The sequence below is a fragment of the Typopeltis vanoorti genome, chromosome 12 (assembly GCF_054136105.1).
Source record: "Typopeltis vanoorti isolate ZY-2024b chromosome 12, IOZ_Tvanoo_1.0, whole genome shotgun sequence".
Taxonomy (NCBI): Eukaryota; Metazoa; Arthropoda; class Arachnida; order Uropygi; family Thelyphonidae; genus Typopeltis; species Typopeltis vanoorti.
Genome location: NC_143560.1, coordinates 7,921,166 through 7,948,788, shown reverse-complemented (window position 1 = coordinate 7,948,788; position 27,623 = coordinate 7,921,166). Strand labels below are relative to the sequence as shown.

Genomic DNA, 27,623 nt, shown 5'->3' with positions numbered 1-27,623 from the left:
AGTTTGTATCCAAGATGGGCTTGACAGATCCATTACAGATACTAATTATTAATAATTATTAGCAGCTGAAGTTACTACAGCATGGAAAAATGCCAGACAAAGAAAGCTCTAGGCTCAGACATTTTGGAAACGAATGTACTGTGAAGCCTAGGATTATATTCTTCTATTTTAGTTATACTTTTCATTTATTTTCTCTCTACAGATCACATGCCAAGTGGATCTGTAGCCAGCCGTACCATCCTCATTCCAACTAATAGTGATCATACTTTAATAAACAATAAGATCCTTTTTCACAATATCAATAAGTTCAAAACATGAATAAAATACATAATCAAAAGTACACAGGTGTATGGAGTTCCTGCTGCATGATCTGTTCTGTCTAGTTAATATGAAATATCACCCATTGGTGATATGGATCTTACTTGAGAATTTGACAATGTGTAGCACATATGGAAGGACATATGGCTGCTATCCATAATCAGATGAGCCTATGGTAATATACGAGGGTGGTCTGAAATATTTTCGGCATAACAATGAAAAAACGAATTTATAATTTCAAAATTATTTTTATTTTTCAACATAATCTCCCTTAATACTAATACATTTATTCCAGCGATGCTCCAGCACCATTATCCTGTCCCTGTAGTGGTTATCAGTAAGATCTGCAGAATATCCCTCCACAACTGCAATCACCTCTTGATTTGAAGAAAAATACTGACCAGCGAGGAAGAGTTTTAGTTTTGCGAAGAGATAGAAGTCAGAGGGAGCCAAATCTGCAGAATAGGGTGGATGTTCCAACAATTCATAGTGCAGATCCCTTAATTTTCCCATTGCCAAAATACCTTTGTGGGCAGGTGCATTGTCCTGATCAAAGTTGATTTTTTTCTTCTCCAAACCAGGTCTTTTCTCATGAATTTTTTCATCTAGTCTGGTTAAAAGATCGGAATAATATTCCCCGGTTATTGTTTTACCCTTTTCAAGATAATTAATAAATAAGATGCCTTTAGCATCCCAAAACACCAATCCCATGACCCTTCCTGCTGATGGAACTGAGTTTGTCTTCTTTGGCGCTGAACAACTGGCTTCAGCACCAAAGAAGACAAACTAAATGTCCGCTGTTTTGACTTCTGTTTGGATTGTGGTGTATAATGATGAATCCAAGTTCCATCCATAGTAATAAATCGATGCACAAAATCAGTTTTATTCTTGTTAAAACGCTCCAAGCACTGTTCAGAGATTTTGACGCGAGTGCATTTTTGATCTGCTGTGAGCAAGCGTGGCACCCATCTTGTGCAAAGCTTTTTCATTTGCAATTCTTCATGCAAAATATATCCTACATATTCTTTTGAAATGCCTATAGTCTCAGCAATTTCACGCACTTTGACTCATCGGTCATCCAGTACCATATCGTGCACTTGATCAATGATCCTTCATGTGGATCGTCTTCAATTCTCACCTTATTATTAAATTATTCTGGATTTAGAGAAAGATGTTGGAAGTTTTTTTCCACTTGGTTAGACTATGATAAATTTAGTTTAATCCTTTCTTTCAACATCTTTCTCTAAATACAGAGTAATTTAATAATAAAGTGAGACACCTTTTGGCAACTTGTATAGGTAAATATGACTTCTTCATTGCTTCTACCTTGGTATCACCACCTCTGGATCTGGTTCCCACTGACGAGACTTCAATAAAGATCGAAACCGGTCTGGGTAGTGGCCCTTCCCTTAATGCAGAGCATTATACATGTCCGCAAGGAGATGTGCTTTGTATTATGGGAGATACTAAGACAAGGAGTGATGAGAGCTTGGTCCACCTTTACCACGAGTTGCCTCAGTCCTGAAGATACTTCAGGTGCAAACTTTGTTTGCTTACACTTAGATAAAGGATTAAACTAAATTTATTATAAGCTACTTGTATGTAGAGGTTTTTAACTTTACATCAGCTGGCTTAGTATCTCCTAATGCAATGCACTTATTTTCAGATGTGTATATTACTATGCATGATGGGAAGGCACACTACCCAGACCCAGAAAGATACTAAGGTTAAATCAATGCAGAAGTCACATACAGTAAGACTCCGTTTAATGCTATCCTTATTAACACTGATTTGATATAACGTATTTTTTTTCTGAACCCTGAAACAGCACTAAATATTCCATGATTCAATATAATGCAGTTCTATTTGAGGCCTAAAAAAAAAAGTGCTAGATTTATGCTGATTTAAATTATCGCTGTATTTTTCCCCTTGATTTGTATATAATACAATTATTCCTGAACCCAAACCAATCACTGAAAGGTGACGATTCATCGTAGTGCTGTAATTCCCCTAAATCTATGTTTGTCCCATTCATTTGTTTTCCCTGTACATCATGTAGTTTTTCATTGGCAGTGATACTATCAATACGATTTGGAGTGCTACATAAAATGTTATTTTTTGCACTGTAATCATCGATATATCCCCCAAAAAAAATCCAAAAAATATTGAAACCTGTAACCCCCCCCCCTTCACAACAAGGATTACTCTAAATCCATCACCATTCCCTACATCCCAGGCACCTCGGAAAAAATGACCAAACTCTTAAAAAAAAAAACATGACTTGACCTCTTGTTATAGACCATATAGAAAATTGGCATCCCTTATCTGCTCCAACAAAGACCAACATCTTCCACTAGACCTACCTGGTGTATACCAGGTCCCTGTAAGCTGTCCTACTTTTGCCAAACAGGCAGACCAGCGAATATCAGAATTTCAGAACACAAGGCCTGCATCCGGTTTCACCAGAGCAGCCACTCTGGTCTTGCAGACCATGCTCTGGATACACGCCACAGAATACAGTGGAAGAAAGCCATAGTAATACACTGTAGCAAGTTCAAATTTGAAAGACTATTCATGGAATCAGCCTCAGCCCTAAGAAATATGCCAAACCTCAAATTTGGTTGCATGAGACTGCCCCAATTTGGGAGACTTACATCAGTAGACCTTCAGCCCAACGGCCAGAAACAACTACATAGCCCGCTAGGGGGAACCATCAGGACTTTTAGGAGAAACAATAGTTTCTTTGCTTCATCCTCATTTACTGTGTGTAGTGCCTGCATGCATGTGTCTTTATCTTAAGTTCCTTTGAAGATGGGAATGCGATGTTGCCGAAATATTGGAAATATATATCAAAGTTTAATTTTATTTAATAAAATAATTTAATACAATTAATTATATTCTAGTATATGTTGTGGATTCCTTAAGTTATTTAGTAATCATGTATAACCAACGTATAAGCCTTTCTACGAGAACAGAGCATATCTGGTGTAACTTCAGCAATGGTGGCAGTAATTCTGAAATGCTGCTCATCTAAATTGGCTGATAGTGGTGGTACAAACATGCGATCTTTTGTAAAGCCCCATAAGAAAAAAATTTAACAGTGTAAGGTTGGTAGAATGCAGTGGCCATTCTACAGGCACCCCCTCTAACAATCCATCTGCCTAGAAAATGGGTGTCGAGGTACGACCTTACATCTGTCAGGTAATGAGGAGGTACTCCATCTTTCTGGAAATGTAAGCATCCGTCATGGTTATCATCATCTAATTGTGGTATTAGGTACCCTTGTAGCATGTCCAGATATACACCATCACTAACAGTAGACTCTGAATAAAAAGAAAAGGTCCATGTGCTTTCTTCTTGCATATGGTAAAAAAAAAAATGATGCCGTGTGGATTTTTGCTTCCCCAAATTCTGAAATTGTGAGTGTTTACTTGCCCAATTACTTGAAAAGCGCATTCATCACTGAAAAAAAGATCATGTCCAAAAAGTCTCCATTTTGTTCTGTCCTACTGATCTGTTTCTGTATCTTCTTATCTTTCTTCAAATGTTCTATGAGGATAAATTTGTAAGGCCTTAAATGTAGATGGTGTCGTAAAACATGCCACACAGTCACATGTGGAATTCTAAACTGATGAGATGCTCATCTGGTTGACTTTCCAGGACTTCTATGGAAACTTTCCCGAACTTCTTCCTCAATGGCATCAGCAGCACGTGGCCTTCCTGTTGACCTTGGATGATGCACAGAACAGCCTGTTTCCACAAAATTCTTGTGTCACGTGCAGTATGGCAAAGAACATCCTAGTAAGCACACATGTGGAAATTCCTCTGAACCTGTGTTGCAGACTTTGTTTTCTCAAACCAAAACACACACCATGCTCGCTCTGCACCATCAAAAGTCACCATTTTCAAATGGTTTGACATATCATGCCATCTAGTGTTGTCATTTGATAATAAAGTTACGTGACCAAAAATTTATGTTTCACTACGTTATGACACTTATTCAGCCTTTGAACATCTTCCAAGTTATTCTCTGTTCTGCAAAGTTGTATATACACCCTGTATTTGAATATAGGATTAAAATGAGTATAATTTCTTGTCTTATTGTAATTTATTTGGATGACGAGGTAGTGGGGGGAGGAGATGATAGTGATGTACTTATACAAAGAATGCTAAAGATTAAAATTATTCCAGAAAGGAAAAAATTTTGTCTGTAGATTTCGATATTAGACATTACAGTTGGCTCTCAATTTAGCAATCACTATTATAATAGATTCACTTGCTATAACAAACTATTGAAGATTATAGACTCAAGACAGTTTTAAAGAGAATTCATTACAGCAGATTATCTATCAAAACAAAACTATTCCTGTAGTTTATATCAGTTTGCAATTGTGAGAGGCAACTATGCCCAAAATGAAATGAATATTCTTTCAGACTTTTTTTTATTTTTTTTTTTAGATTTTCTGATTTTTTATATATGTTGAAATTGTAGCCTAAATACTACAGTTTGAATAGTGAAGAAGTGGGCCTTTATTTCTCAAATGTGTTATAAGTGGCAAAACAATATGTTCCATTTTATGATTATTTCACAGAAACCTCCATAGAGTGCAATGACTCATCATGGCAGGCTCATGTTAACCATTATTCACATGTTACCTTTCATAGCATTACTGTAACTCTTTCACTAATAAATGCCTCTTGGCACTCCATTCCATTCATTCACCAGTCTCCAAGCAAAATATCTAGTCTCACCTCTCTAGTTAACCAAACTCTTATACAACTCCCAGTAGGTGGTTCCTAGTTCACTCATGTCTTGTCATACATTGGAATTTCTTCAGCAGTTACTCTATAAAATCACTTTAGTAACATATATTTCTATTATATCTTTCTCCCCCTTACTTTTCTGTCTCTCAACTAAACTATGTGATCTCACAAATCTCTACATGCAGCTAGCATCCCACACACCTGTTATCATCCTTGTCACTCATCTTTGGATCTTCTCCAACACTTCCACATTCTCAAGAAATCTGAGCACCCGAACTGTGCATAGGCTGTTTCAGATGTGGCTGTGTAAAACTTTATGTTATTTATTGCGCCTTTGTAATATTTTTTGTCTATTGTAGACTTTGTAAACTGTTCTATTTAATTTATTTTTACTTTATTTAATTTACTTTACTTCTTCTATATCTCTATTCTTCATTGACTTAATTTATTTCTCTCTTTAACTTTATTTAATCCTTTCATGTACTTTATTAACTTTATTCTCTTTGCTCTACCTTCAGTATTCTTTACTTATACCGGAGATCTCTAGAAATTTAATTTTGAATTAACGACTGCGCCACCAGCGGTCTCCTTGTAGTCTAAGAAATACTTCCAGTAAAGTTCGCTTTCTATCTTAAGGCCATTCTTAATAATATTTTACAGTCGTGGCTAACACTTAACTTTAAGTCGTAGCTATTTGTAAACTCCCCGCTCACAGGATCATGTTTATTTGGAAACAGTGCATTGCTCTTTGTAAATAAAACAAACATGTTTATTTATACTGAAACAACTATACAAATTGCACATTAATGAATTACTACTTCTTACTCCACTCTGAGTTTAACACTTTAGAGGAGAACTTCCTTTAGAAAATTTACATAATCATTCAACATAACACAAATTATTAAGCAATTTTATGAGAAACTATCAGTCCATTTACAATTTAGGAATTGTCATGCCTTGTTAACTATAAATTCCAGCTTTCACTTTATATAAACTTCTCTTTATGCAAATTATTTTCATACTATATATAGTAACTCTATAAACTTATCAGTCCTTCTAAAACAGTCTCATAACATAGACAAAATTACATTGAAAACAAACTCACGTGACTTCTTTGTCTGTATAGAGCACTTGTTCACATTTCCTTTACAGATTCCCTGTAAAGGAAATGTGAACTGGCTTCCTTTCTGTATCAGGTCTTGGGCTTTCACTAGGAGATATCATGAACGCTGACATTTCATTGAAGAATTGCTGGTGGAGTCTGGAGCACAATTTCCCGGCATTTTAAGACTCGGGAAAAGGTCTGACGGTCAAGGCTTCATGTCTCACTGGCAATGCATTTGGTCAAGGCACCGCTGCTCCCTCGATAATTAATCGGCTCCTAGAGCTGTTCATTGCAACATCATTCGAACTGGATGAAAGTTGTGGATCGATGACACTCTCTCCTCTTTTCCTCCTTTTTCTTTTCCTGGTGTCGATTGTCGATCTCTATTTCTTTTTCCATGATGCCTTATATTCAGTTTTCGCAGGACCCTGGATGAAAGTTTGAGACCCCTGAACTTTCCTGCACAAACTCTTGATCTTCTTTTAAACATGGACTTCTAGCATTCTCTGAAGTGCACATTTAATCTCATTAACAGAACAGCATAGCCATGTTAGATGTATGCTGCCCCTTTTAACACTGACCTTGAAAGCAGTATCGGACTGACAGGTTCTTTTTACATTTTATACTAAATACTAACATCAATATATTTCCGATTTCTAAGCCCTTGAACTTAACATTTTCAGACATCTTCTATTTACACAATTTATCATACTAATTCCTCTGGGTTTTAATACATGGGCTTTTAGTATTATTTACATAGAAAATTACAAGTTGACTTTTGTGAATTTTGGATGTGACCCCTGTAAAAGTCGATGCAATAAAAATGGAAAAATTTACACTGCATTGAATTTTACAGTTGCATCCAAGCTTTATTAAACAGAATAATAACTTCATTATCTCTGTGTATCATTATATTCAGCATCCAAATAATCTTTTGCGCTATTTTGCCCATTTTGGCCATGCATCTTCTGAACTTAATTTCCCTGTTTACCATTACCCCCAGTGTTATTACATTGGGATTGGTTGGTAGTGGACAGGTTATCTTTTCATTCCACATTGTATAGCTTGATACTTTGCTACACTAAATTGACAACCATTATCCTTTGCCATGCTGTCAACATATTAAATCATCTTAAAGCATCTCTACATCTCCATTATTAAATGATTTCCTTTCCAGTGTTTTCATTGTTACTCCACATCTGGATATTCTCCTTATATTATTCTCTGTATCGTTAATGTACAAATTAAATAGCAACAACCTGATTACCAAGCCCAGTATCATATCTCCTGCCTTCTCATGGATGCTTCTGTGCTATATTTTATATCTTTCCATCAGCTATATGCTTATCTATATCAGTCAGCTTCATATCCATCCCTGTTTTCTCCAGATTACTTAATAGAGATCCCTGTGATTTTTGTGTCAAATGCTCTTTGCAGAGTCCACCAGTATGGTGGTGTTAGTCATTCTTTATTCAACTTGTCACTTTATTGTAAAAAAAAAGCTAGCAGATTACTAAGATGAGACATCGTTCACAGAACTGTGCCACCCACTATAAAGTATCATATTCCTGTCCACTCATTCCTGAATTTTGCATGTTACCAACTTTTGCAATACTTTTACACCACTCCTGAAGATACTGATTAGTCTGTAATTTGCTACCTCTGTGTTGGAGCCTCTTTCATACAATTGAACAATTTTATAAGAATAAAATACAAAAAATGGAAAGCTCATGTGGAAAATGATCTTTATTTGTAAAATTTTCATGTGTATTTCACACACATCTTCGGTATAAAAATGAAACAGTGATTAAACAACAACAGAAAATTCTGAAAAGTACTATCTCCTATAAAGGAGATAAATATAGACCATCAAATCTATTTAGGTTAGGACAATTGAACAATCTTTGAACAGGTTTCTTTATAAAAGCAGGCTATAAGAAATAGACTTTTATGCAAGATTCTTACATGCAGAATTAATCTCAGATGATACAGTTACATAAACAAAATGGGAATGGAAAACTTAGCAAAATAAGTATTTGATGCCAAATATCAAAATGATTCTGATGATTTCCTTGCCATATGGAAAACGGCTGGAATGATAGAAGTTCAGCTCATGTTAATATATTTGAAAGCGAGTTATAATTTATTTTTAAAAAATAAATAAAAATTCACATAAGCTTGTTATAGTTAAATAGAAATATTCCAGTTTTGTGACCACATGTTTATTAGAGAACTGTTTTTAAAAAACTGAAGTACTAAAAATAACCCGACAAGTTTCGTTAGTCATAAGACTAACATCTTCAGAGGTAAAGAGAACAAACACAGAAAGATTTCTTCATGCTACCTCCCCCCCCCCCCAAGCAAACAATAGGCCTAATAAAAACCTTAAGGGATAAAACATACAACATCCCCTGTACATTGAGTTATTTTTAGTACTTGTTCAGCTTTTTAAAAACAGTTCTCTAATATACTTCTGGACACAAAACTGGAATATTTCTATTGAACTTTTTAACCACAGGAACCTACACATGAATACTTGTTATAATTATAAAATATATACATGTTTATACAAGAATATTATTTCATTTGCCAAATATTTCAGTCTGAATATTACAAACCATCTTCAGTGGCTACATAGGAATAGTTTTAAAAAACAAGGTGGAATACGAACAATTGATCATTCACAAACAGAATGAGCTGCATGATGTCATATCGCTAAGTATTAAAAGAGTAAACATTTTTTATCAGAGTCATGATTAAATTAAACATATTAATTCAGAAATTCATGTAATAATCTTAAATAACATTAGACTAATATAGGGGAAAAAAATAAATAAAATAAAATAATGTGTTATCCTGATTAAACTTTCCCAAATTTTTGATACAGATATACAGTCATTACAATTCAAGTCAGGGCGTTGAAGTAAGGCCTACACACTTTCTTTAAATAAACATTCAAATTTATAACGACATCTGTGTAGGAGGAGTCTTGGACCAAAGGATGTTGTGACTTGTTTCTATTCCGTGCTGAGCTAATCCAGATTTCTCGGGTTAGTTGTGTTGAATGGATGATTGATGCTCTTGAATTCTTTTTTTCTATAGAGCGTCCAGTTTGTCCAAAGTAGGAAAGATTACAGTTACATGGAACTTGATACACACCAGAGAGAAATAGTTGAGCGTTTATCTTTAGAAGAAGGAAAATGGGTGGATAATTTGTTAATAAATGTATAAGTGGCTGTTAAATCATATTTCATCAGAATTCTTGAAATTGGTTCTGAAATCCCGGAAATGTAAGGAATTGGAACTCGACGTATTGAATCTTTGCTGTTTTGTGTTGGATTGTAAGAATCGAAAAGATGTTGTGTACTCTTTTCGGAGAAGCCATTTAGTTTCATGTGATGTTTGATAGTCGAAAGTTCTTTCTGTAATAAATGAGAAGTTGAACAATTAGTTTTGGCTCGTCGGATTAAACATTTTGTGATTCCTGTGTTTCGACAAGGATGCTGGACAGATTCTTTGAGAATATAAAGACCTGTGAAAGTTGGTTTTCTGTAAACTGTTGTTGTAAGAATACCTGAAGGTGAACGGATGAGGAGGACGTCTAAAAATTATAACTTGTTGTCTTTTTCAATCTCCATGGTAAACTTTATACGAGGATGTAAGGAATTGATACTGCTTAAAAAGGAAGGTAAGGAGTCTCTGGTATGAGGCCATACAGCAAAGATGTCGTCTATATATCTAACCCTAAAGGATGGTTGAGGGAATATAGATGAGAACAGGACTTCTTCTACATGTTACAAATAAAAGTTGGCTAGAACAAGAGAGAGTGGATTTCCCATGGCTGTTCCTTCCACTTGGTTGTAAAATTTGCTTTGACATAAGAAATATCCAGAGTTCATTACGAAATCAAATAACTTTATAATGTCTTGTGGGAAGATGTCAGCAAGTAATTCTAAAGTCTCTTTTAAGAGGTACATTCATATATAAAGATTCTATATCAAAGCTAACCATAAGATCTGTAGATTGTAATGTGATATTTTTCAATTTATTTATGAAATCCGAAGAGTTTTTCAAAAAAGAACGTGAGTTGCCTATGTGTGATTTCAATAATTTAGCTAGATATTTGGCTATGCGATAAGTAGGAGAATTAGTACAATCCACTATAGGGGGAAGAGGAATATCTGTCTTATGTATTTTAGGTAGACCATAAAACCTAGGAGGCCTTGCAAAATGAGTTTTTTGCCTTTCAATCGTGTCTATATCCAAACTTATGACCTCATCTAGCAGGGAGTTTAATTTCTTCAGTTGTCTGTTGGTTGGATCATGATTGAGTTCTTGGTATGATGAGCGATCTCGAAGTAAAAGGGAAAGTTTTCTTCTATGGTTTGAAGAGTCCATAATTACTGTCGCTTTCCCCTTATCAGCTTTAGTAATGATTAGGTGACTGTTGCTTCTTAAGGAATGTAGCACTTTCTTTTCAGAAGGAGATACGTTCGAAGGAGAAAGCTTGGCTTTAAGTAGCCAAGAAGCAATTTCTAGGCAGAGAGCATTAGATTTTTCACTTGAAAGATGAATGAGGTTATGTTCGATGTTAACTAGGAAATCTAGATATGGAATCTTTTTAAGGACTATAGAGAATTCATGTCCTTTTGAGAGGATGAGTATTTCACTGTTAGTTAAAGGGCGACTGGATACGTTGACGATCCAATTATCTGGAACTTGGAACGGCTTGATTTGTCTAGAACGTTTAACCACATTCAGAACTATGTTTGAAAGATGTGGTTCTAAGTTTGTGGAGATTGGTACGGAGATCAGAAACTTGATGAATGTTAATAGCTAGATCATGTTTAGCTGCTCTGAGTTGATTATGGATTAAAGATAAACTGGTGTTCCTGTAAATATTATGAGCTCCAGGAGATTTAATGGTTTCTTTAATCTTAGCAAAATTAGGAATTATCTTGTTGTTGCGGCATTTTTTCAGAAAGATGATCCTCGCTCACAACTTACCTTGTGTAACTGATAGTTTATCTAATGTTTTTTTAGTGAAGTTTTCCCTGTGAAGGAATAAAATTTGATTCTTTAAAGATACTTGTGACATTTAGATTATAAAATATATACACAATTTTACACAAGAATATTATTTAATTTGCCAAATATTTCAGTCTGAATATTACAGACCATCTTCAGTGGCTACATAGGAATAGTTTTAAAAAACAAGGTGAAATACAAAAAAATGATCATTCACAAATAGAACGAGCTGGGTGATGTCATATCGCTAAGAATTAAAAGAGTAAACATTTTTTATCAGTCATGATTAAATTAAAGATATTAATTCAGAAATTCATGTAATAATTTTAAATAACATTAGACTAGTAGCAAGGCTTATCCGTTGGTCAGACATAACTGGTAATTAGTTTACGGAATTAACAACGCATATAAAGTATATTAATTAAAGTTAACTTTAATGAATAACTTCTATATTTCGGCAACGTCACATTGCCATCTTCAGGAACATAAAGATATGGTATGTGCACGCAGGCACTAACACAAAGCAAATGAGGAAGAAAGCAAGAAACTAATATTGTTCCTAAAGTCCTAATGGTGCCCTCTTGCGGGCTAATTTGGTAGTCCAGTTGGGCTGAAGTTCTCATAATGTAAGTCTCCAAATTTGGGGTAGTTTCATGCACCCAAATTTGTTGAGGTTAGGAACGTTTTTTAGAGCTGCTGAAAATTCTTTGAATAATCTTTCGTATTTAAACTTGCTGCGATGAATTATTTTTGTTTCCCCTAGACCTACCTGGTGTATACCAGGTCCCTTGCAGCTGCAAATTGTCCTACTTTGGCCAAACAGGCAGAACAACAAATTTTATGGTGGGTATCTAAGGCATGGTCTGCCAGCCCAGAGCGGCTGTACTGGTGAAACCAGATGTAGTCTTGGTGTTCTGAAATCCTGATATTTGTTGTTCTGCCTGTTTGGCCAAAGTAGGACAATTTGCAGCTGTAAGGGACCTGGTATACACCAGGTAGGTCTAGGGGAAGTGGTTGATCTTTGGTAGAGCGGATAAGGGATGTCAACTTTTTATATGGTCTGTAACAGGAAGTAAGGTCATATTTTTTGAGGATATTGGTTATTTTCTCAGAGGTGCCCTGGATGTAGGGGATGGTGATAGACTTGGTGTAATCTTTATTGTGGAGGGGGGAGGGGGGTTGTGGTTTACTGGTTTTAGTATTTTTTGGATTTTTTGGGGGTTATAGCCATTGGCTAAGAAAGTGTTGAGGATGTGGTTTAGTTCAGTAGTTAGGGCCTTGTCATCTGAGCAGATTAATTTTGCCCTGTTATATAGTGTTTTTATAACCCCATATTGTTGTGATGGGGGGGGGAACTGCTGGTGAATGTATCTGCCAGTATGGGTGGGTTTTCTGTGAACAGAGAAAACCAAAGATCCATCAAGCTGGCGAGTGATTCAAGTGTCTAGGAAGGGGAGGGTGTTGTTTTCCTCTTTTTCTAAGGTGAACTGGACTCTGGGGTGTTGGTTGTTTAAGTGTATTAGGAAGGAATGGAGTGTGTCTGAGCCATGTGGCGAAATAGCAAACACATCATTCACATAACGAAGCCAAATAGTGGGTTTTTGTGGGGCGGAGTTTAAGGCTTTCTCTTCAAATGTCTCCATAAAGAAATTGGCCAAGGGTGGGGAAAGCGGTGAACCCATGGCTGTCCCCTCTATCTGTTTGTAGAACTTTCCTTGCCAATCGAAATAGCCTGAGTTCATTGTGAACTGAAATAGGGCTGAGATATCGGGAGGCTTTCTTTTCTTCCTCATTTGCTTTGTGTTCGTGCCTGCGTGCACATAAAATATCTTTATGTTCCTGAAGATGGCAATGTGATGTTGCCGAAATATAGAAGTTATTCATTAAAGTTACCTTTAATTAATATACTTTATATGCGTTGTTAATTCCATAAACTAATTACCAGTTAACATTAGACTAATATAGGAAAAATAAAATTAATAAAATTAATGTGTTATCCTGATTAAACTTTCCCAAATTTTTGATACAGATATACAGTCATTATGATTCAAGTTAGGACGTTGAAGTAATAATATTTACAGGAACACCAGTTTATCTTTAATCCGTAATCAACTCAGAGCAGCTAATCATGATCTGGCTATTAACATTCATCAAGTTTCTGATCTCCGTACCTATATCTCCACAAACTTAGAACCATATCTTTCAAACATAGTTCTGAATGTGGTTAAATGTTCAATACCACGTTCGTATAAAAAACAGAATCAACATCTAAACCGCAAATATGATGTTCTTGTTTCTAGACAAATCAAGCTGTTCCAAGTTCGAGATAATTGGATCTTCAACGTATCCGGTCGCCCTTTAACTAATAGTGAAATACTCATCCTCTCAAAAGGACATGAATTCTCTTTAGTCCCTAAAAAGATTCCATATCTAGATTTCCTAGTTAACATCGAACGTAACCTCATTCATCTTTCAAGTGAAAAATCTAATGCTCTCTGCCTAGAAATTGCTTCTTGGCTACTTAAAGCCAAGCTTTCTCCTTCAAACGTATCTCCTTCTGAAAAGAAAGTGCTACATTCCTTAAGAAGCAACAGTCACCTAATCATTACTAAAGCTGATAAGGGGAAAGCGACAGTAATTATGGACTCTTCAAACCATAGAAGAAAACTTTCCCTTTTACTTCGAGATTGCTCATCATACCAAGAACTCAATCATGATCCAACCAACAGACAACTGAAGAAATTAAACTCCCTGCTAGATGAGGTCATAAGTTTGGATATAGACACGATTGAAAGGCAAAAAACTCATTTTGCAAGGCCTCCTAGGTTTTATGGTCTACCTAAAATACATAAGACAGATATTCCTCTTCCCCCTATAGTGGATTGTACTAATTCTCCTACTTATCGCATAGCCAAATATCTAGCTAAATTATTGAAATCACACATAGGCAACTCACGTTCTTTTTTGAAAAACTCTTCGGATTTCATAAATAAATTGAAAAATATCACATTACAATCTACAGATCTTATGGTTAGCTTTGATATAGAATCTTTATATATGAATGTACCTCTTAAAAGAGACTTTAGAATTACTTGCTGACATCTTCCCACAAGACATTATAAAGTTATTTGATTTCGTAATGAACTCTGGATATTTCTTATGTCAAAGCAAATTTTACAACCAAGTGGAAGGAACAGCCATGGGAAATCCACTCTCTCTTGTTCTAGCCAACTTTTATTTGTAACATGTAGAAGAAGTCCTGTTCTCATCTATATTCCCTCAACCATCCTTTAGGGTTAGATATATAGACGACATCTTTGCTGTATGGCCTCATACCAGAGACTCCTTACCTTCCTTTTTAAGCAGTATCAATTCCTTACATCCTCGTATAAAGTTTACCATGGAGATTGAAAAAGACAACAAGTTATAATTTTTAGACGTCCTCCTCATCCGTTCACCTTCAGGTATTCTTACAACAACAGTTTACAGAAAACCAACTTTCACAGGTCTTTATATTCTCAAAGAATCTGTCCAGCATCCTTGTCGAAACACAGGAATCACAAAATGTTTAATCCGACGAGCCAAAACTAATTGTTCAACTTCTCATTTATTACAGAAAGAACTTTCGACTATCAAACATCACATGAAACTAAATGGCTTCTCCGAAAAGAGTACACAACATCTTTTCGATTCTTACAATCCAACACAAAACAGCAAAGATTCAATACGTCGAGTTCCAATTCCTTACATTTCCGGGATTTCAGAACCAATTTCAAGAATTCTGATGAAATATGATTTAACAGCCACTTATACATTTATTAACAAATTATCCACCCATTTTCCTTCTTCTAAAGATAAACGCTCAACTATTTCTCTCTGGTGTGTATCAAGTTCCATGTAACTGTAATCTTTCCTACTTTGGACAAACTGGACGCTCTATAGAAAAAAAGAATTCAAGAACATCAATCATCCATTCAACACAACTAACCTGAGAAATCTGGATTAGCTCAGCATGGAATAGAAACAAGTCACAACATCCTTTGGTCCTAGACTCCTCCTACACAGACGTTGCTATAAATTTGAACGTTTATTTAAAGAAAGTGTGTAGGCCTTACTTCAACGCCCTGACTTGAATCGTAATGACTGTATATCTGTATCAAAAATTTCGGAAAGTTTAATTAGGATAACACATTATTTTATTTTATTTATTTTTTTCCCCTATATTTGTCTAATGTTATTTAAGATTATTACATGAATTTCTGAATTAATATCTTTAATTTAATCATGACTCTGATAAAAAAATGTTTACTCTTTTAATACTTAACGATATGACATCACAAGGCTCGTTCTGTTTGTGAATGATCAATTGTTCGTATTCACCTTGTTTTTTGAAAGGACCATCTTCAGTGGCTACATATTCACCTTGTTTTTTAAAACTATTCCTATGTAGCCACTGAAGATGGTCTGGAATATTCAGACTGAAATATTTGGCAAATTAAAAAATATTCTTGTGTAAACATGTATATATTTTATAATCCTAATGTCACAAGTATCTTTATTCTTTAAAGAATCAATACTTGTCATAGTTAAGCTAATACTAGTATTTCTAATGTAAGAAAGTGAATAGGGATTACATCATTGAGAGTTATTTTAAATATAAAATCATACTTTTTTTATATGATTATTTTTTTTAAATGATCAAAGAGGGAATGAAAAGCAAAGCAAAGAATTTGCCTTTCTCTTTCAAGAATTATTAGTATTAACTGTTAAGCACGCTATCAGCTATATCAGCCATGATGTTTACATGTCATTCAAAACCTGGATGTAAGGTGTCTGTTAAAATAGGAATAACATTCAGATGTTATTGATATAGCATAGATACGACACATATGGAGATAAGTGATTAATGATATTGGAGATGTTAAAAATACCCCTGCACATAATGGAAAAGTTAATGAGAGGATCAGTCATGTTTGATATAAGGAAGTTTATATAATATCTATTTTTTTTTTTGTTTTTTTATTTGTTTTAGGTGGTGATGGCAGTAGCACAACTGTATTGTTACTTGGCACCAAAAACTGAAGTTACTATTATAGCAAAAGCACTCATTCGGCTTATTCATAGCCATAGGTAAATAATATATATATGTGTGTGTGTGTGTGTGTATATATGTATTAATTTATTCAAGTGAAGATTCAGTTTCCTAATTAAATTTTAACACCTTTTTAAATTTTAAAAATCAGTAATGGTTCAAGTTATTTTAACTTGAACCATTACTGATTTAGGCACAATGTTTTGTTTAGTTTAGTTAAGTTTATAAGAAACAAATTATAATAATAAGTTCTCAAAAATAAGATCCTTCTTCAAGGAAATAAGTAATCTTATCAGACTATTTTTTATAATTCCTGTGTTATTTATATAACAGTTAGCAGGCTTTCACATCTTTGACTTTTAATACAAACACTGTTTTTGAAAGTATAGTATTGCTAAATCACATGCCAGAGCAAAACCAAGACCAAATATAACACATGGGTTATATTTAGTTTTTGTTAAAGGTAGCACACGTGTTACATTTTATTATTCAATTAGTAAAAATTCATTTTTCAATATCCTTTGGGTATTGCAAATGCTATCCTGCAAGTAGCACTTGCAGTTGATCCCTGTGCTTCATCTCAGTATGGTGTCACTGATTGCCCAATTTGTCAACAGTTTGCTAAACTACATCCATTATATCACAATGTCTTAAATCAAATCATTATATCAAATTCCATCGGTTCCTTTGTAGCAGCCATTTCACCCGGATGAAGTTGCACTGATTTGGGAGCATCATACTTCTCTAATTTCAAGAATTACTAAGAATGTCTGTATGTGCATTCTATATATTGCACAATGTGAGCTAAAAAGCAGCAACCCCATGTGCAAGGTGCATCATGCCATGTAACAGGTCACATGTTTGTAGCTGGAATAAATTAAGGAAGTATGATGCTCCCAAGTCAGTGCAACTATGTCTGAGTGAAATGGCTGCTTCAAGGGAACTGACAGAATTTGAAAGAGGCATTGTAATAGGATGGATGGATGTTCAGCAAATTGTTGACAAACTGGGTCATCCCATATCAACAATCAGTGATACCATACTGAGATGAAGAACAGGGATTGGTAGCACACTTGTAGGTGATCCCTGTTCTTCATAATATGTAAAAACCGCCACTTGTTGGCAGACCTGTTCAATGCAGAGTTCTGGGAATCGACTGAAACGTGAATCTGCACAAAAACATTCAGAATTGAAGCTCACAACATGGGGTTCCATGGGAGGACTACAATATGCACTTCCTACGTTATCTGAACCAGCATGCAGTGTTGTCTTCAGTGGTGCAAAAGAGTATGTACAGTGGACTGTGGAAGCTTGGAAGGCTATGTTATGGAGTGATTAATCATGCTACACCCTCTACCGAGCAGATGCCTGGTGAATGTCTCTTACCACAGTGCATAACTGAGCTATGAAATTGAGAGTGGCGATGTGATGGCATTGTCCGGTTTTTCCTGGTTTAGCCTTGTACCTCTGTTTGTGGTGTCACAAATATTGAACTCCGAGCGGCATTTGAACATTCTGGACAATGCATTGTTTCCTACTTTGTGGTGTTTCTATGGAACTGACCATTGTCTCTTTCAGTAAGACAATGCACCATGTCATAAGGCTGCTGCTGTAACTGCATGAATTGTGGACATGAATGCCATCACACTTGACTAGCCTCCACAGAGCCCTGATCTCAACCTTACTGAACATCTGTGGAATGAACTGGAGCTTGGGATGAGGCCAAGGGATGTCTGCCAACAGTGCTGGACCTCATTACAAGCCTACAGGAAGAATAGTCCTCCCCGTGTGGTGACCAGGGTTAAAGAACAGTCCCAATGTAGTCAATGCATGTCGTAAAAGGCGACTAAAATGGGTACTCAGTACCTTGGGGTATAACCGGTTTCCTTCTTGTAAGGTTGGGCTGTAAAAACTCAACTTGTTAAGAAAGTCAAAAGGAAAATTAGCTGGGTGGACTTCACAGAACAACCTGGACAACAGAAAAAGGATTATGAATATTGGTTTGAAAGCTGGAATGTCTTGAGCCTGAACAGACCAGGAACATTGAAGAGAGTGTGAGGAACTACAGGGATATAAAGTGCAGATAACGGCATTGCAGGAGGTGAACTAGAAAGGAAGTGGCATATTTGATACCAGAACACATACTATTTTTTATAGTGGAGGAGATCAAAAACCCTTTGTTACCGCATTTTTGGCTAATAAAAAATGGAAACACTTGGTTCTTGATTTTAGACCAGTTAATGAACGACTTTATGTACTGAGAATGAAGTTTAAGATATTCAATATTTCACTTATATGTGCACACGCACCAACTGAGGACTCTTGTGAAGAAGATAAGATGAATTTCTATGAATTACTGGAGAAGATACATGATCAGGCACTGAAACAAATGTAAAAATGGTTCTAGGAGACATGAATGCCAAAATAGGAAAGGAAGAGACCTTCCAACCAACAATTGGAAGAGATAGTGCACACGAAGGAAGTAATGAAAATGGCATGAGACTAATTGATTTTGCAAGTAGCAAAAATATATCATATGTACAACCTGTTTTCCACGTAAAAAAAGTACATAAAGTTACCTGGAGATCGGCAGATTGTGATATACAAGTCTTGTAACCTTACATTATAAGGTTACAAGACTTGTATAAAAAATACTAGAAAAAATTAATTACACACAGCAGATGTTATCAGAACTAGTATCTTCAACACTAGTACAGTATATCTAAAAAAAAAAGTAACCAAAAAAAATATATATATATTAAATGATATGCAAACATTGGAACAATGCTAGTTGTTTTCTCTGTTTACAGAAAACCCATCCATACAGGCAGATACATTCACCAGCAAATCCGCCCTCCCCCCCGTCACAACAATATGGAGTTATAAAAACACTACATAACAGGGAAAAAGTAATCTGTTCAGATGACCAAGCCCTAACCACTGAACTAAACCACATCCTTAACACTTTCTTAGCCAATGGCTACAAACCCCAGAAAAATCCAAAAAATGTTAAAACCAGTTAACCACAACCCCTCCCCCTTTCATAACAAAGATTACGCTAAATCCATCACCATTCCCTATATCCGGGGCACCTCTGAAAAGCTAACCAAAATCTTTAAAAAAATTTGACCTAACTTCTTGTTACAAACCATATAAAAAATTGGCATCCTTTATCTGCTCCACCAAAGACCAACCACTTCCCCTAGACCTACTTTGGGGGTCCCTTGCAGCTGTAAACTATTCTACTTTGGCCAAACAGGCAGGACAGCAAATGTCAGGATTTTGGAACACAGAGACTACATCCAGTTCACCAATACAGCCACTCTGGGCTGCAGACCATGCTCTGGATAACCGTCACAGAATATGCTGGAAGAAAGCCACGTTAATACACTGCAGCAAATTTAAATATGAAAGATTGTTCATGGAATCAGCCTCAGCTCTAAAAAAAAACTTTCCAAACCTCAACAAATTTGGGTGCATGAGACTTCCCCAAATTTGGGAAACTTGCATCTTGAGAACTTCAGCCCAACAGCCAAGACGACACAATATAGCCTGCTAGGGAGCACCTTTAGAACTCTAGGAACAACAGTAGTTTTCTCTCTTCTGCCTCATTTGCTTTTTGTAGTGCCCGTATGCACATGTCATAGTTGTATGTTCCCATGAAGATGGCAATGCGACATTGCTGAAATATAGGAGGGGAGGTATTTATTAAAGTTTCTTTTAATTAATATTCCAGTATACATTGTTAATTCCTTAAATAATTTAATAGTCATGTGTTACCAATGTATAAGCCTATCTACAAGAAACTTTGAGGCGTAAAGATAAGGATGTCATTTTGCCTCTTTTCAAGGCCTTGATAAGACCTTGTAAAAATAATCATAATTTAAAATTCTGAATATTTTAATGTATTGTTTATTTTAGTATGTTTATTAGTTTTAGTTTCATAACACGCATTGTCGGCACTTGCGATTGTGCTCGTTATTGAAATTTTGTCAAAGTGATATGTAAAGCATTTAAAAAAATTTATGTACTTACTGGATTTGATATTTGTATTACTTACAGGAATTTTATTGTAGTTTAAAATTATCAAAAGTTGTGTTTTATGAAGACATTCTCTTGTCTCTAATGGAGACAACATGCCAGCCATTATACCTAACTTCTTGCTTGCCAGTTTCATGGAGTGCGCATGCTTGCCGAGAAGTTTGATGTGTGATTGACAGCTGACAAGAACAGCGTTCGGTATCACATTAACAGCTGTAAACAAAAGAGTGTTCGGAGAGAAAATTAGAACACAAGACGGCAGATATTTAAATTCGGGAGTAAATTGTGTTTTTTAATGTGACAGTCGAAGGAAAATTAATAGTATATTCCAAAAAAAGGAATCATCGAACTATTAAGTTTAAAGTGGAATAAGTATTGATAAATAAAAGGGAAATATTGCTATAGGTGTTTTAAAAGGAATATTGGAGGAAACGCTAATTGAAAGATTTATAGTAGGTTCGGAAAAGGGAATCGTAGAACTGTAAATTCTTTTAAAGTGGAAGAGTTAAGACTGTCAATAAACATTAGTGAATAAAAGAAGAAGTTGCTATTTATGTTCTAAAGGAATGTTTGAAAAACTGATTAGAAAGTTTCATCTGTATTAAGGACGCCAAATTTAACTGTTATTTCTACTAAAAAGAAGACAGAATTAAGTCAGGAAGAATTAATTATGTGTGCTACATGAGTGATGAAAAGGATCCTGTGAAAATGAAGAATAAAGTCATATATCTTCGGAAAAGGGTCTTGACAGAGAAAGAAACTGGCTATGAATATTTTGTCATTGTGAAAACAAAGCGTTTAGTCTAGTCTTAAGTGTAAGTTTATTTTTAAAAGGACTTGGATCCAATTAATTTGTAGTTATGTAATATTTGTTTGAAGTATATATATATATATATATTGTTTTTGTTATATTAAATGTATTTATTTTGTATTTTGGTCTTGAGTCAGTGATTTATTTGGATTCTGAAAGAAATAGTAAAAAAGAGGTCATTGCACCAATTGGAGTGAACTCTTGTGCATATAATAATATATAGGTGCACTTGGAATTAAAAAAATAATTGTTGAACAGAGATCATCCTCTATAGGTAGGATTAATATTATGATAATATCTATATGAACATATCTCTAAATAAAAATATCTCTTTTAATTAACACCCTCACTTGAACTATTGTGCACAGATCTGGTTTCCATTGTGATTCTGATACAGTGGAGAGAGTAAAGAAGAGTGTTAAAAATAATATCAGGACTGTGGAATACTGATTATGAAAACAGATTAAGAATTTGTAGACTGCAGACACTAGCAAACAAGGGAAAGAGGGGTGGTATGATTGAGACTTACAAACTTCTGAAAGAGTCATACAGAATTTCAGTTAATGGTGGATGGGGAAAGGACAAGAAGACATCCTTGGAAGCTGAGAATGAATGCCATTAAGAAGTGGGGTGAGCTGTAGATTTTTCTCTCATAGAGTGGTGTATGATTGGATTGGATTGCCATTGAATGTTGTGTGTGCAAGCAGTGTAAATGAATTCAAGAACAAGTATGATAGCTGGTGCATGTAGTATATATGGCCTCCCTTGATGAGTCCCTAACCCCCTGGAGGTCTCTCTTAATAATAATAATTATAATAATAATGTCTCAATGACCACTTGCATATGCTGTCTACATCTTGGGTGACATTAGGTATTCTTACAGAATACTTTAAAACAATAGTTTTCAAGAAAATTCATCTTTCATTGAATTATGAAAGAATTCATAATGATGAATGTTCATGGAACCAAGGCAAATATACGAGCATGTTGGGTATGGATGCATATCTAGAGTAGACCTTGTACTATATGAATACAAGGTCCACTGCTATTACAATACCAATATTTTTTCCTGATCTGTGATTTGTGCAAAATACACAAATGAAGTGTATTTTGCTTATTTATTCTAGCTTGAGGCTTTGCTAGTGTTATCTTAATTTTGAATGCTGGCACTTGTACGAAATACAGTCATCCCTCGACTTACGTCAGGATTCCGTTCCATCTGGCTGGACATAAGTTGGTCAGACATAAGTTGATACATTAAATCAACAGAGTTATAAGGATTAGGGACTTAACCGTAATAGGTATACTGTCATTTTAATTTTTTAACCTTATGGAACTGTACTGTGTGTTACTATCACTATAAAACAGGAGAATAATCACCCAAATCTTCCTCCATAATCATATCTTCATTACCTTCCCTATGTGAAGGACCAGACTGCAGCTCTTCTGGTGTGACCTTTGTTTGTTTGTTTTTTGATGAAAATGTATAATGTGCTTTGCTTATTCCTCTCTTTCTTTTCATCATAAATTTGTTTATAGCAAACAAACAAACACATCATGTACTTTCCTTTCTACTAAAATAGCATTTAACATTGGGGTCCATGTCTTCAACCATTTTGAGAACATTGCTAACTGCAAAGAACATTTCTGCAAGACCCTTCACTGTGAATTGTTTAACTACCTCTTCTTTTCTCGTTCTTCCTTTTCTGCAACATGTTGTTCCTCCAGTTCGACCAATTCTTAGTTTGTCAACGCTTCAGGAGCACCTTTTATGAGTTGAACTATATCGTCATCATTCACTTCAATATTCAGATTGTTTGCTAGGCCCACTATTTGTTCACTCAATTTGCAGAGGTCTTCATTTTTTTCAAAACTTTCAAAATCGTGCACAAACTTTTTTAATGTCTTTTTCCATATGCCACTCATACATTGAGAGATCACTTCATCTAAATTCACAGCAATATTTTTAATAACATGATAAATATTAAATGCATTCCAGAATTGCATGAGAGTCTGATCATTTCCTTCACTGGCAGAAATGGCCTGTGAAAAAGCTCCTGTAGATAATAAGCTTTGAATATTGAAAGAACCCTTTGATCCATCAGTTGGATCAATGAAGTAGTGTTTGGAGGGAGAAACATGACTTTGATCTTGGGACGAAGATCACTGATGTAAGGTGGATGACCTGGAGCATTATCTAGAATTAATAAAATTTTAAATTTTACATTTTCTTTTGCACAATAGCTTTCCATTTCACTCGCATAACAGTGAAATTTGAGGATTAAGGCATCCTCAAACAATTTTTGAGTCATCCATGACTTCTTATTGTTCTGATAATGAACTAGAAGAGTATGCTTCCTAATGTCTTTGAAGGCTCATGGATTCTCACTGTGCCATATCACAAATGGTTTCAGTTTATATCCAGCTATTCAGTTTATAACCTCCTAACAGAATCGTAATACAGTCTTTAAAGCTTTGAAACCAGGCATAGATATTAGCTATTGGTGAATGAATGTCCGATTGGACATATTTTTCCAAAACAAGGAGGTCTCATCCATATTAAATATTTGCTGTGACAAATAATTTTCCTCTGTAATAATTTTATCCAGTTTCTCCACAAACTCCTTGGCAAGCTTCTCATCAGCACTTGCAGATTCACCAAACGTTTTCACGTTATGCAGCACAAAGCTCTGCTTGAATCTCATGAACCAATCTGAAGAAGCATTAAATTCATAGTCGTAATCGAGCCCTGCTTTCTTCTTCAACTTGTTGAAGAGACTAAGTGCCTTAGCAGTTATGGTCATAGCTAAGGGACATGCACTTTTGGTTCAGGTCCTCTGTCCATGATGCAAGTAGCTTTTTCATATCACTGATCTTTATCGTCGATTTAATGGAAGCAGATTTTTTCACAGTCTCTACAATTTTATCCTTATTTTTCAAAGTGATCGTCACTGTAGAATGAGACCATCCAAAGTCTTGTGTGGGATGTCACATTGACAGATTTACCAGCTTCATATTGCTTTAGAACTCAACTTTGTTTCAAGATCAATTGCCTCTTTTTCTGTGATTTTTCACTAGGTTTTTTGATGGCATGTAGCAGCCATGTTGCACAAAATATCACAAAATATTTAAATAAACATGCAAATAACCCATTTCTTAAACACAAAATCAACAGAGGAACTGTTTAAGACGTGCTGATTGATGGGGAGGTTGCCACTGTGCATGATGCATTGTTGCTAAATAGAAACCTTTTTACTTTATGCTCACTTGCATCTTGTTCGAAAGTATAGTTGAAAATGTTTTTTATTCCTTTATGGGATCACGGATGTATCTATGAACGGATAACTCAAACAGACGTAAGTTGAGGGATGACTGTATTTTAAATATTTTCATTAAAGTTATTTACTATGTCTAATGTGTTTGCTCTCTTGTTTGCTAGTTTTTTTTTTAACTTCATGACCAACCAACACCAGGTAATTTTACTAGTTTTGAATACAAATATAAAATAAGGGATTAAAAAAATAATAATAAATAGATCAGCACTTGCTCCTGTTTCAAATTTATGACTATTGTTTTCATGATCACTATATCCATTTTAGTATCTGTGTTAATCATTGTTATTAATATTAATTTATGTAATAATGTAACTTTCATTATGAGAAAAAGAACTAGAGGTGGGTATAATAAAGATGTTCACAGATACTCTACTGAATAGAATGGATTTCCACATTGTGTAACTCCATTCTATTCAGAAAAGAATTAGCTAGATAAATTGAGCTCACGATGAGAATTAAAGCATTAGTGATGATGACACAAGGCATATATGTGTAAAAATTTAGGGTAGTCGGTTGTGGCATTGTAAAATTTCTTTGGTTTGTTTGTGCCTTCGCTATATTTTTAATTTTGATATTGTCTTGTATCTTAAATTCAACTGCACCTTTGTTAACCTTATATGTGCTGCTCTCCCAGCACCTTATGTCATAACTAACTCTATGCTGCTTTACTCTTAATTTAACTTTTATCTGCTTAACATATATCTCACTGTTAATCCTACTTAATCTTATTCCCTGTTCCTACTGCTAGTAAACAGACTTTAAGTTATCAGCCTATCTATGATATACAGGTTACCAATTCTCTCACTAATCAATCAGAAAAATTTATAGGATTAACAACTGCACCATTATATTTGAATTTTATGTAGTTTGAGAATTAAGGTAAGGAACACAGGCAAGATCATAGTTAATACCAGTGCTTCCTTTTTTCTGATGGTATGCAGTACTAGCACCTTTTTTTCTTAAGTTTTTAAAAATTTGCGATTTATTGACAGCAAAAGTATTATAAATATTCCAGTAGATGGTAATGTGTTCACATGTGTGGTACTGTGTGTAAAACAGAAAACTAGCACTGAAAATATACTTGGTGATGAGGATCCATGTGGTCAAAAGGAAGCAGATTCTGATAATGATTGGCCCGAATGTTGAACACTTTTGCAGAAAAATGTGTGGAAGTTACTCTGATAACATCTTCATGGTGAGTACCGGCACCTTTTTTTTCCAGAAAAAAAACACTGGTTAATACACATAATTTCCTATAGTTACTCGTGGTGATTCTCAGTCTATAGTGCACACAGGTTCGCTAGTTTTTTAGAGATAGTGCATTGGTAATTGATCAGGCAAGGTAGTTAAACAAACAAAAACATTTTCTTTTAAGCTAATAAGAAAGTACAATACACACATCTAAGGGGAGAGGAAGTCTTCTTTCAGCCTATATAAGGATGCGGTAGCTACAACATACAATTTAGAACTTTGCATATCAATCTGAAGAGGGTCTCCGAGCTTGCTGACCTTCTACAGCCAGTTTCCCCTTGAAGAGGTGCAGGAAACCTTAAAACTCACCAAGAATGGTAAAGCTGCAGGAGTAGATGGTATCCTCCCCGCGTTTCTAAAACATCTCGGCCAACGAGGTCAAACATATCTGGCTGGCTGCCCTTTTCTCAAATATTATAACAACTGGAAATCTACCAAAAATTGCGTTGCTCCACCTTTAAAATCTTTGAACGAATTCTCCTTAAAAGAATTTCACTACTCATCAAAAGAGCACTCCCGATTGAACAAGCTGGCTTCAGGCCGGGAAGAAGTTGCTGTGACCAGGTCTTGGCCCTGACAACACAGATTGAAGCAGGCTTCCAGAAGAAACTTAAATCCAGAGTCACTTTCATCGATCTAACATCAGCTTATGACACAGTCTGGATCAGGGGCCCTTCTCCTAACGCTAAGCAATATCATAAGGTGCAAAACAACTTTCCAGCTTTTTGAATCCATTCTATCCAACAGAAAGATCCAGGTCCATATTGGTGGAAAAAAAGATCTGGCCCAGATTCCTCCACAACGGTCTTCCACAGAGCTCTGCATTATCCCCTTTACTATTAAACATCTACATGCCTGACTTACCACGTACCAGCTCAAGCAGATATGTATATGCCGATGATCTCGCTATCCTACACCAGTCTACCTCCTTTGCCAACCTGGGAACAACTTTGAACAGAGACCTGAACATCCTGGAGGTGTACTTTAAGCAGTGGTACCTGAAGCCAAACCCAACAAAAACTGTGTTCGCAGCATTCCACCTGAGTAATGCAGAGGCAAATTGACACCTCAACCTCTCTTTCTGTGGCAAAATGGTAGAACATGAGCCTCACCTGAAATACCTTTGAGTGAGCCTGGACAGAAGCCTAACCTATAAAAGGCACATCACCAACCTGTCCAATAAAGTTAAAACTAGAAATAATATCATCTCACAGCTTGCTGTAACAACCTGGGGTTGTGGTGGTGATGTCTTAAGGTCGTCTGCACTTGCCCTCACATTCTCTGCAGCAGAATATTGTGCCCCTGTCTGGGAAAGAAGTGCGCACACTAACATTATAGACACCCAGCTAAACTCTACCATGCGCACAATTAGTAGGACACCGAAAAGTATCCCTCTCCCCTGGCTGCCTGTCCTATCTAACATTGCTCCACCAAATATACAGAGAAGACAAGCCTCGATTAAAGTATTTAATAAAGTAATGAGCAACCCTCTCCTGCCCTGCACCAGGCTCTCATAAATCCACCTAGTATTCGCCTAAAATCATAAAACCCTTTTTGGTCCATGGACGAACTCTCTTCAGCTACCTTACCATAACACCTGACATGTGGAGAGAACAATGGTCCAACAAATGGTTTCCTGGTTAAAGATTCCTGTGCCCTGCAGTCTGGTTTTGCCCTTCCTAGGAAGATTTGGTCATCTATCGACAGGATCAGAACTAACCAGGGCAAGTGTGGCTACCTACTACATAAATGGAGACTATCAGATCACCCTTATTGTGACTGTTCCTCTGTTGCCCAGACGATCACTGATATTGTGAATGACTGCCTAAGGCACCAATTTCATGATGGTGGCCTCCAGGACATCCACGCAGTGGCAGA

At 35.6% G+C, this 27,623-nt stretch overlaps 1 protein-coding gene across 1 annotated transcript in view; it reads left to right on the top strand.

Annotated features, from left to right (window-relative positions):
• Positions 1-27,623, top strand: part of rb (adaptor related protein complex 3 subunit ruby) — a 482,738-nt gene that overhangs the window by 157,780 nt on the left and 297,335 nt on the right. The window contains exon 9 of the mRNA XM_090402121.1: positions 16,248-16,345. Within this exon, the coding sequence (XP_090258247.1) occupies positions 16,248-16,345 (98 nt within the window). The remainder of the gene's footprint in view (positions 1-16,247; positions 16,346-27,623) is intronic.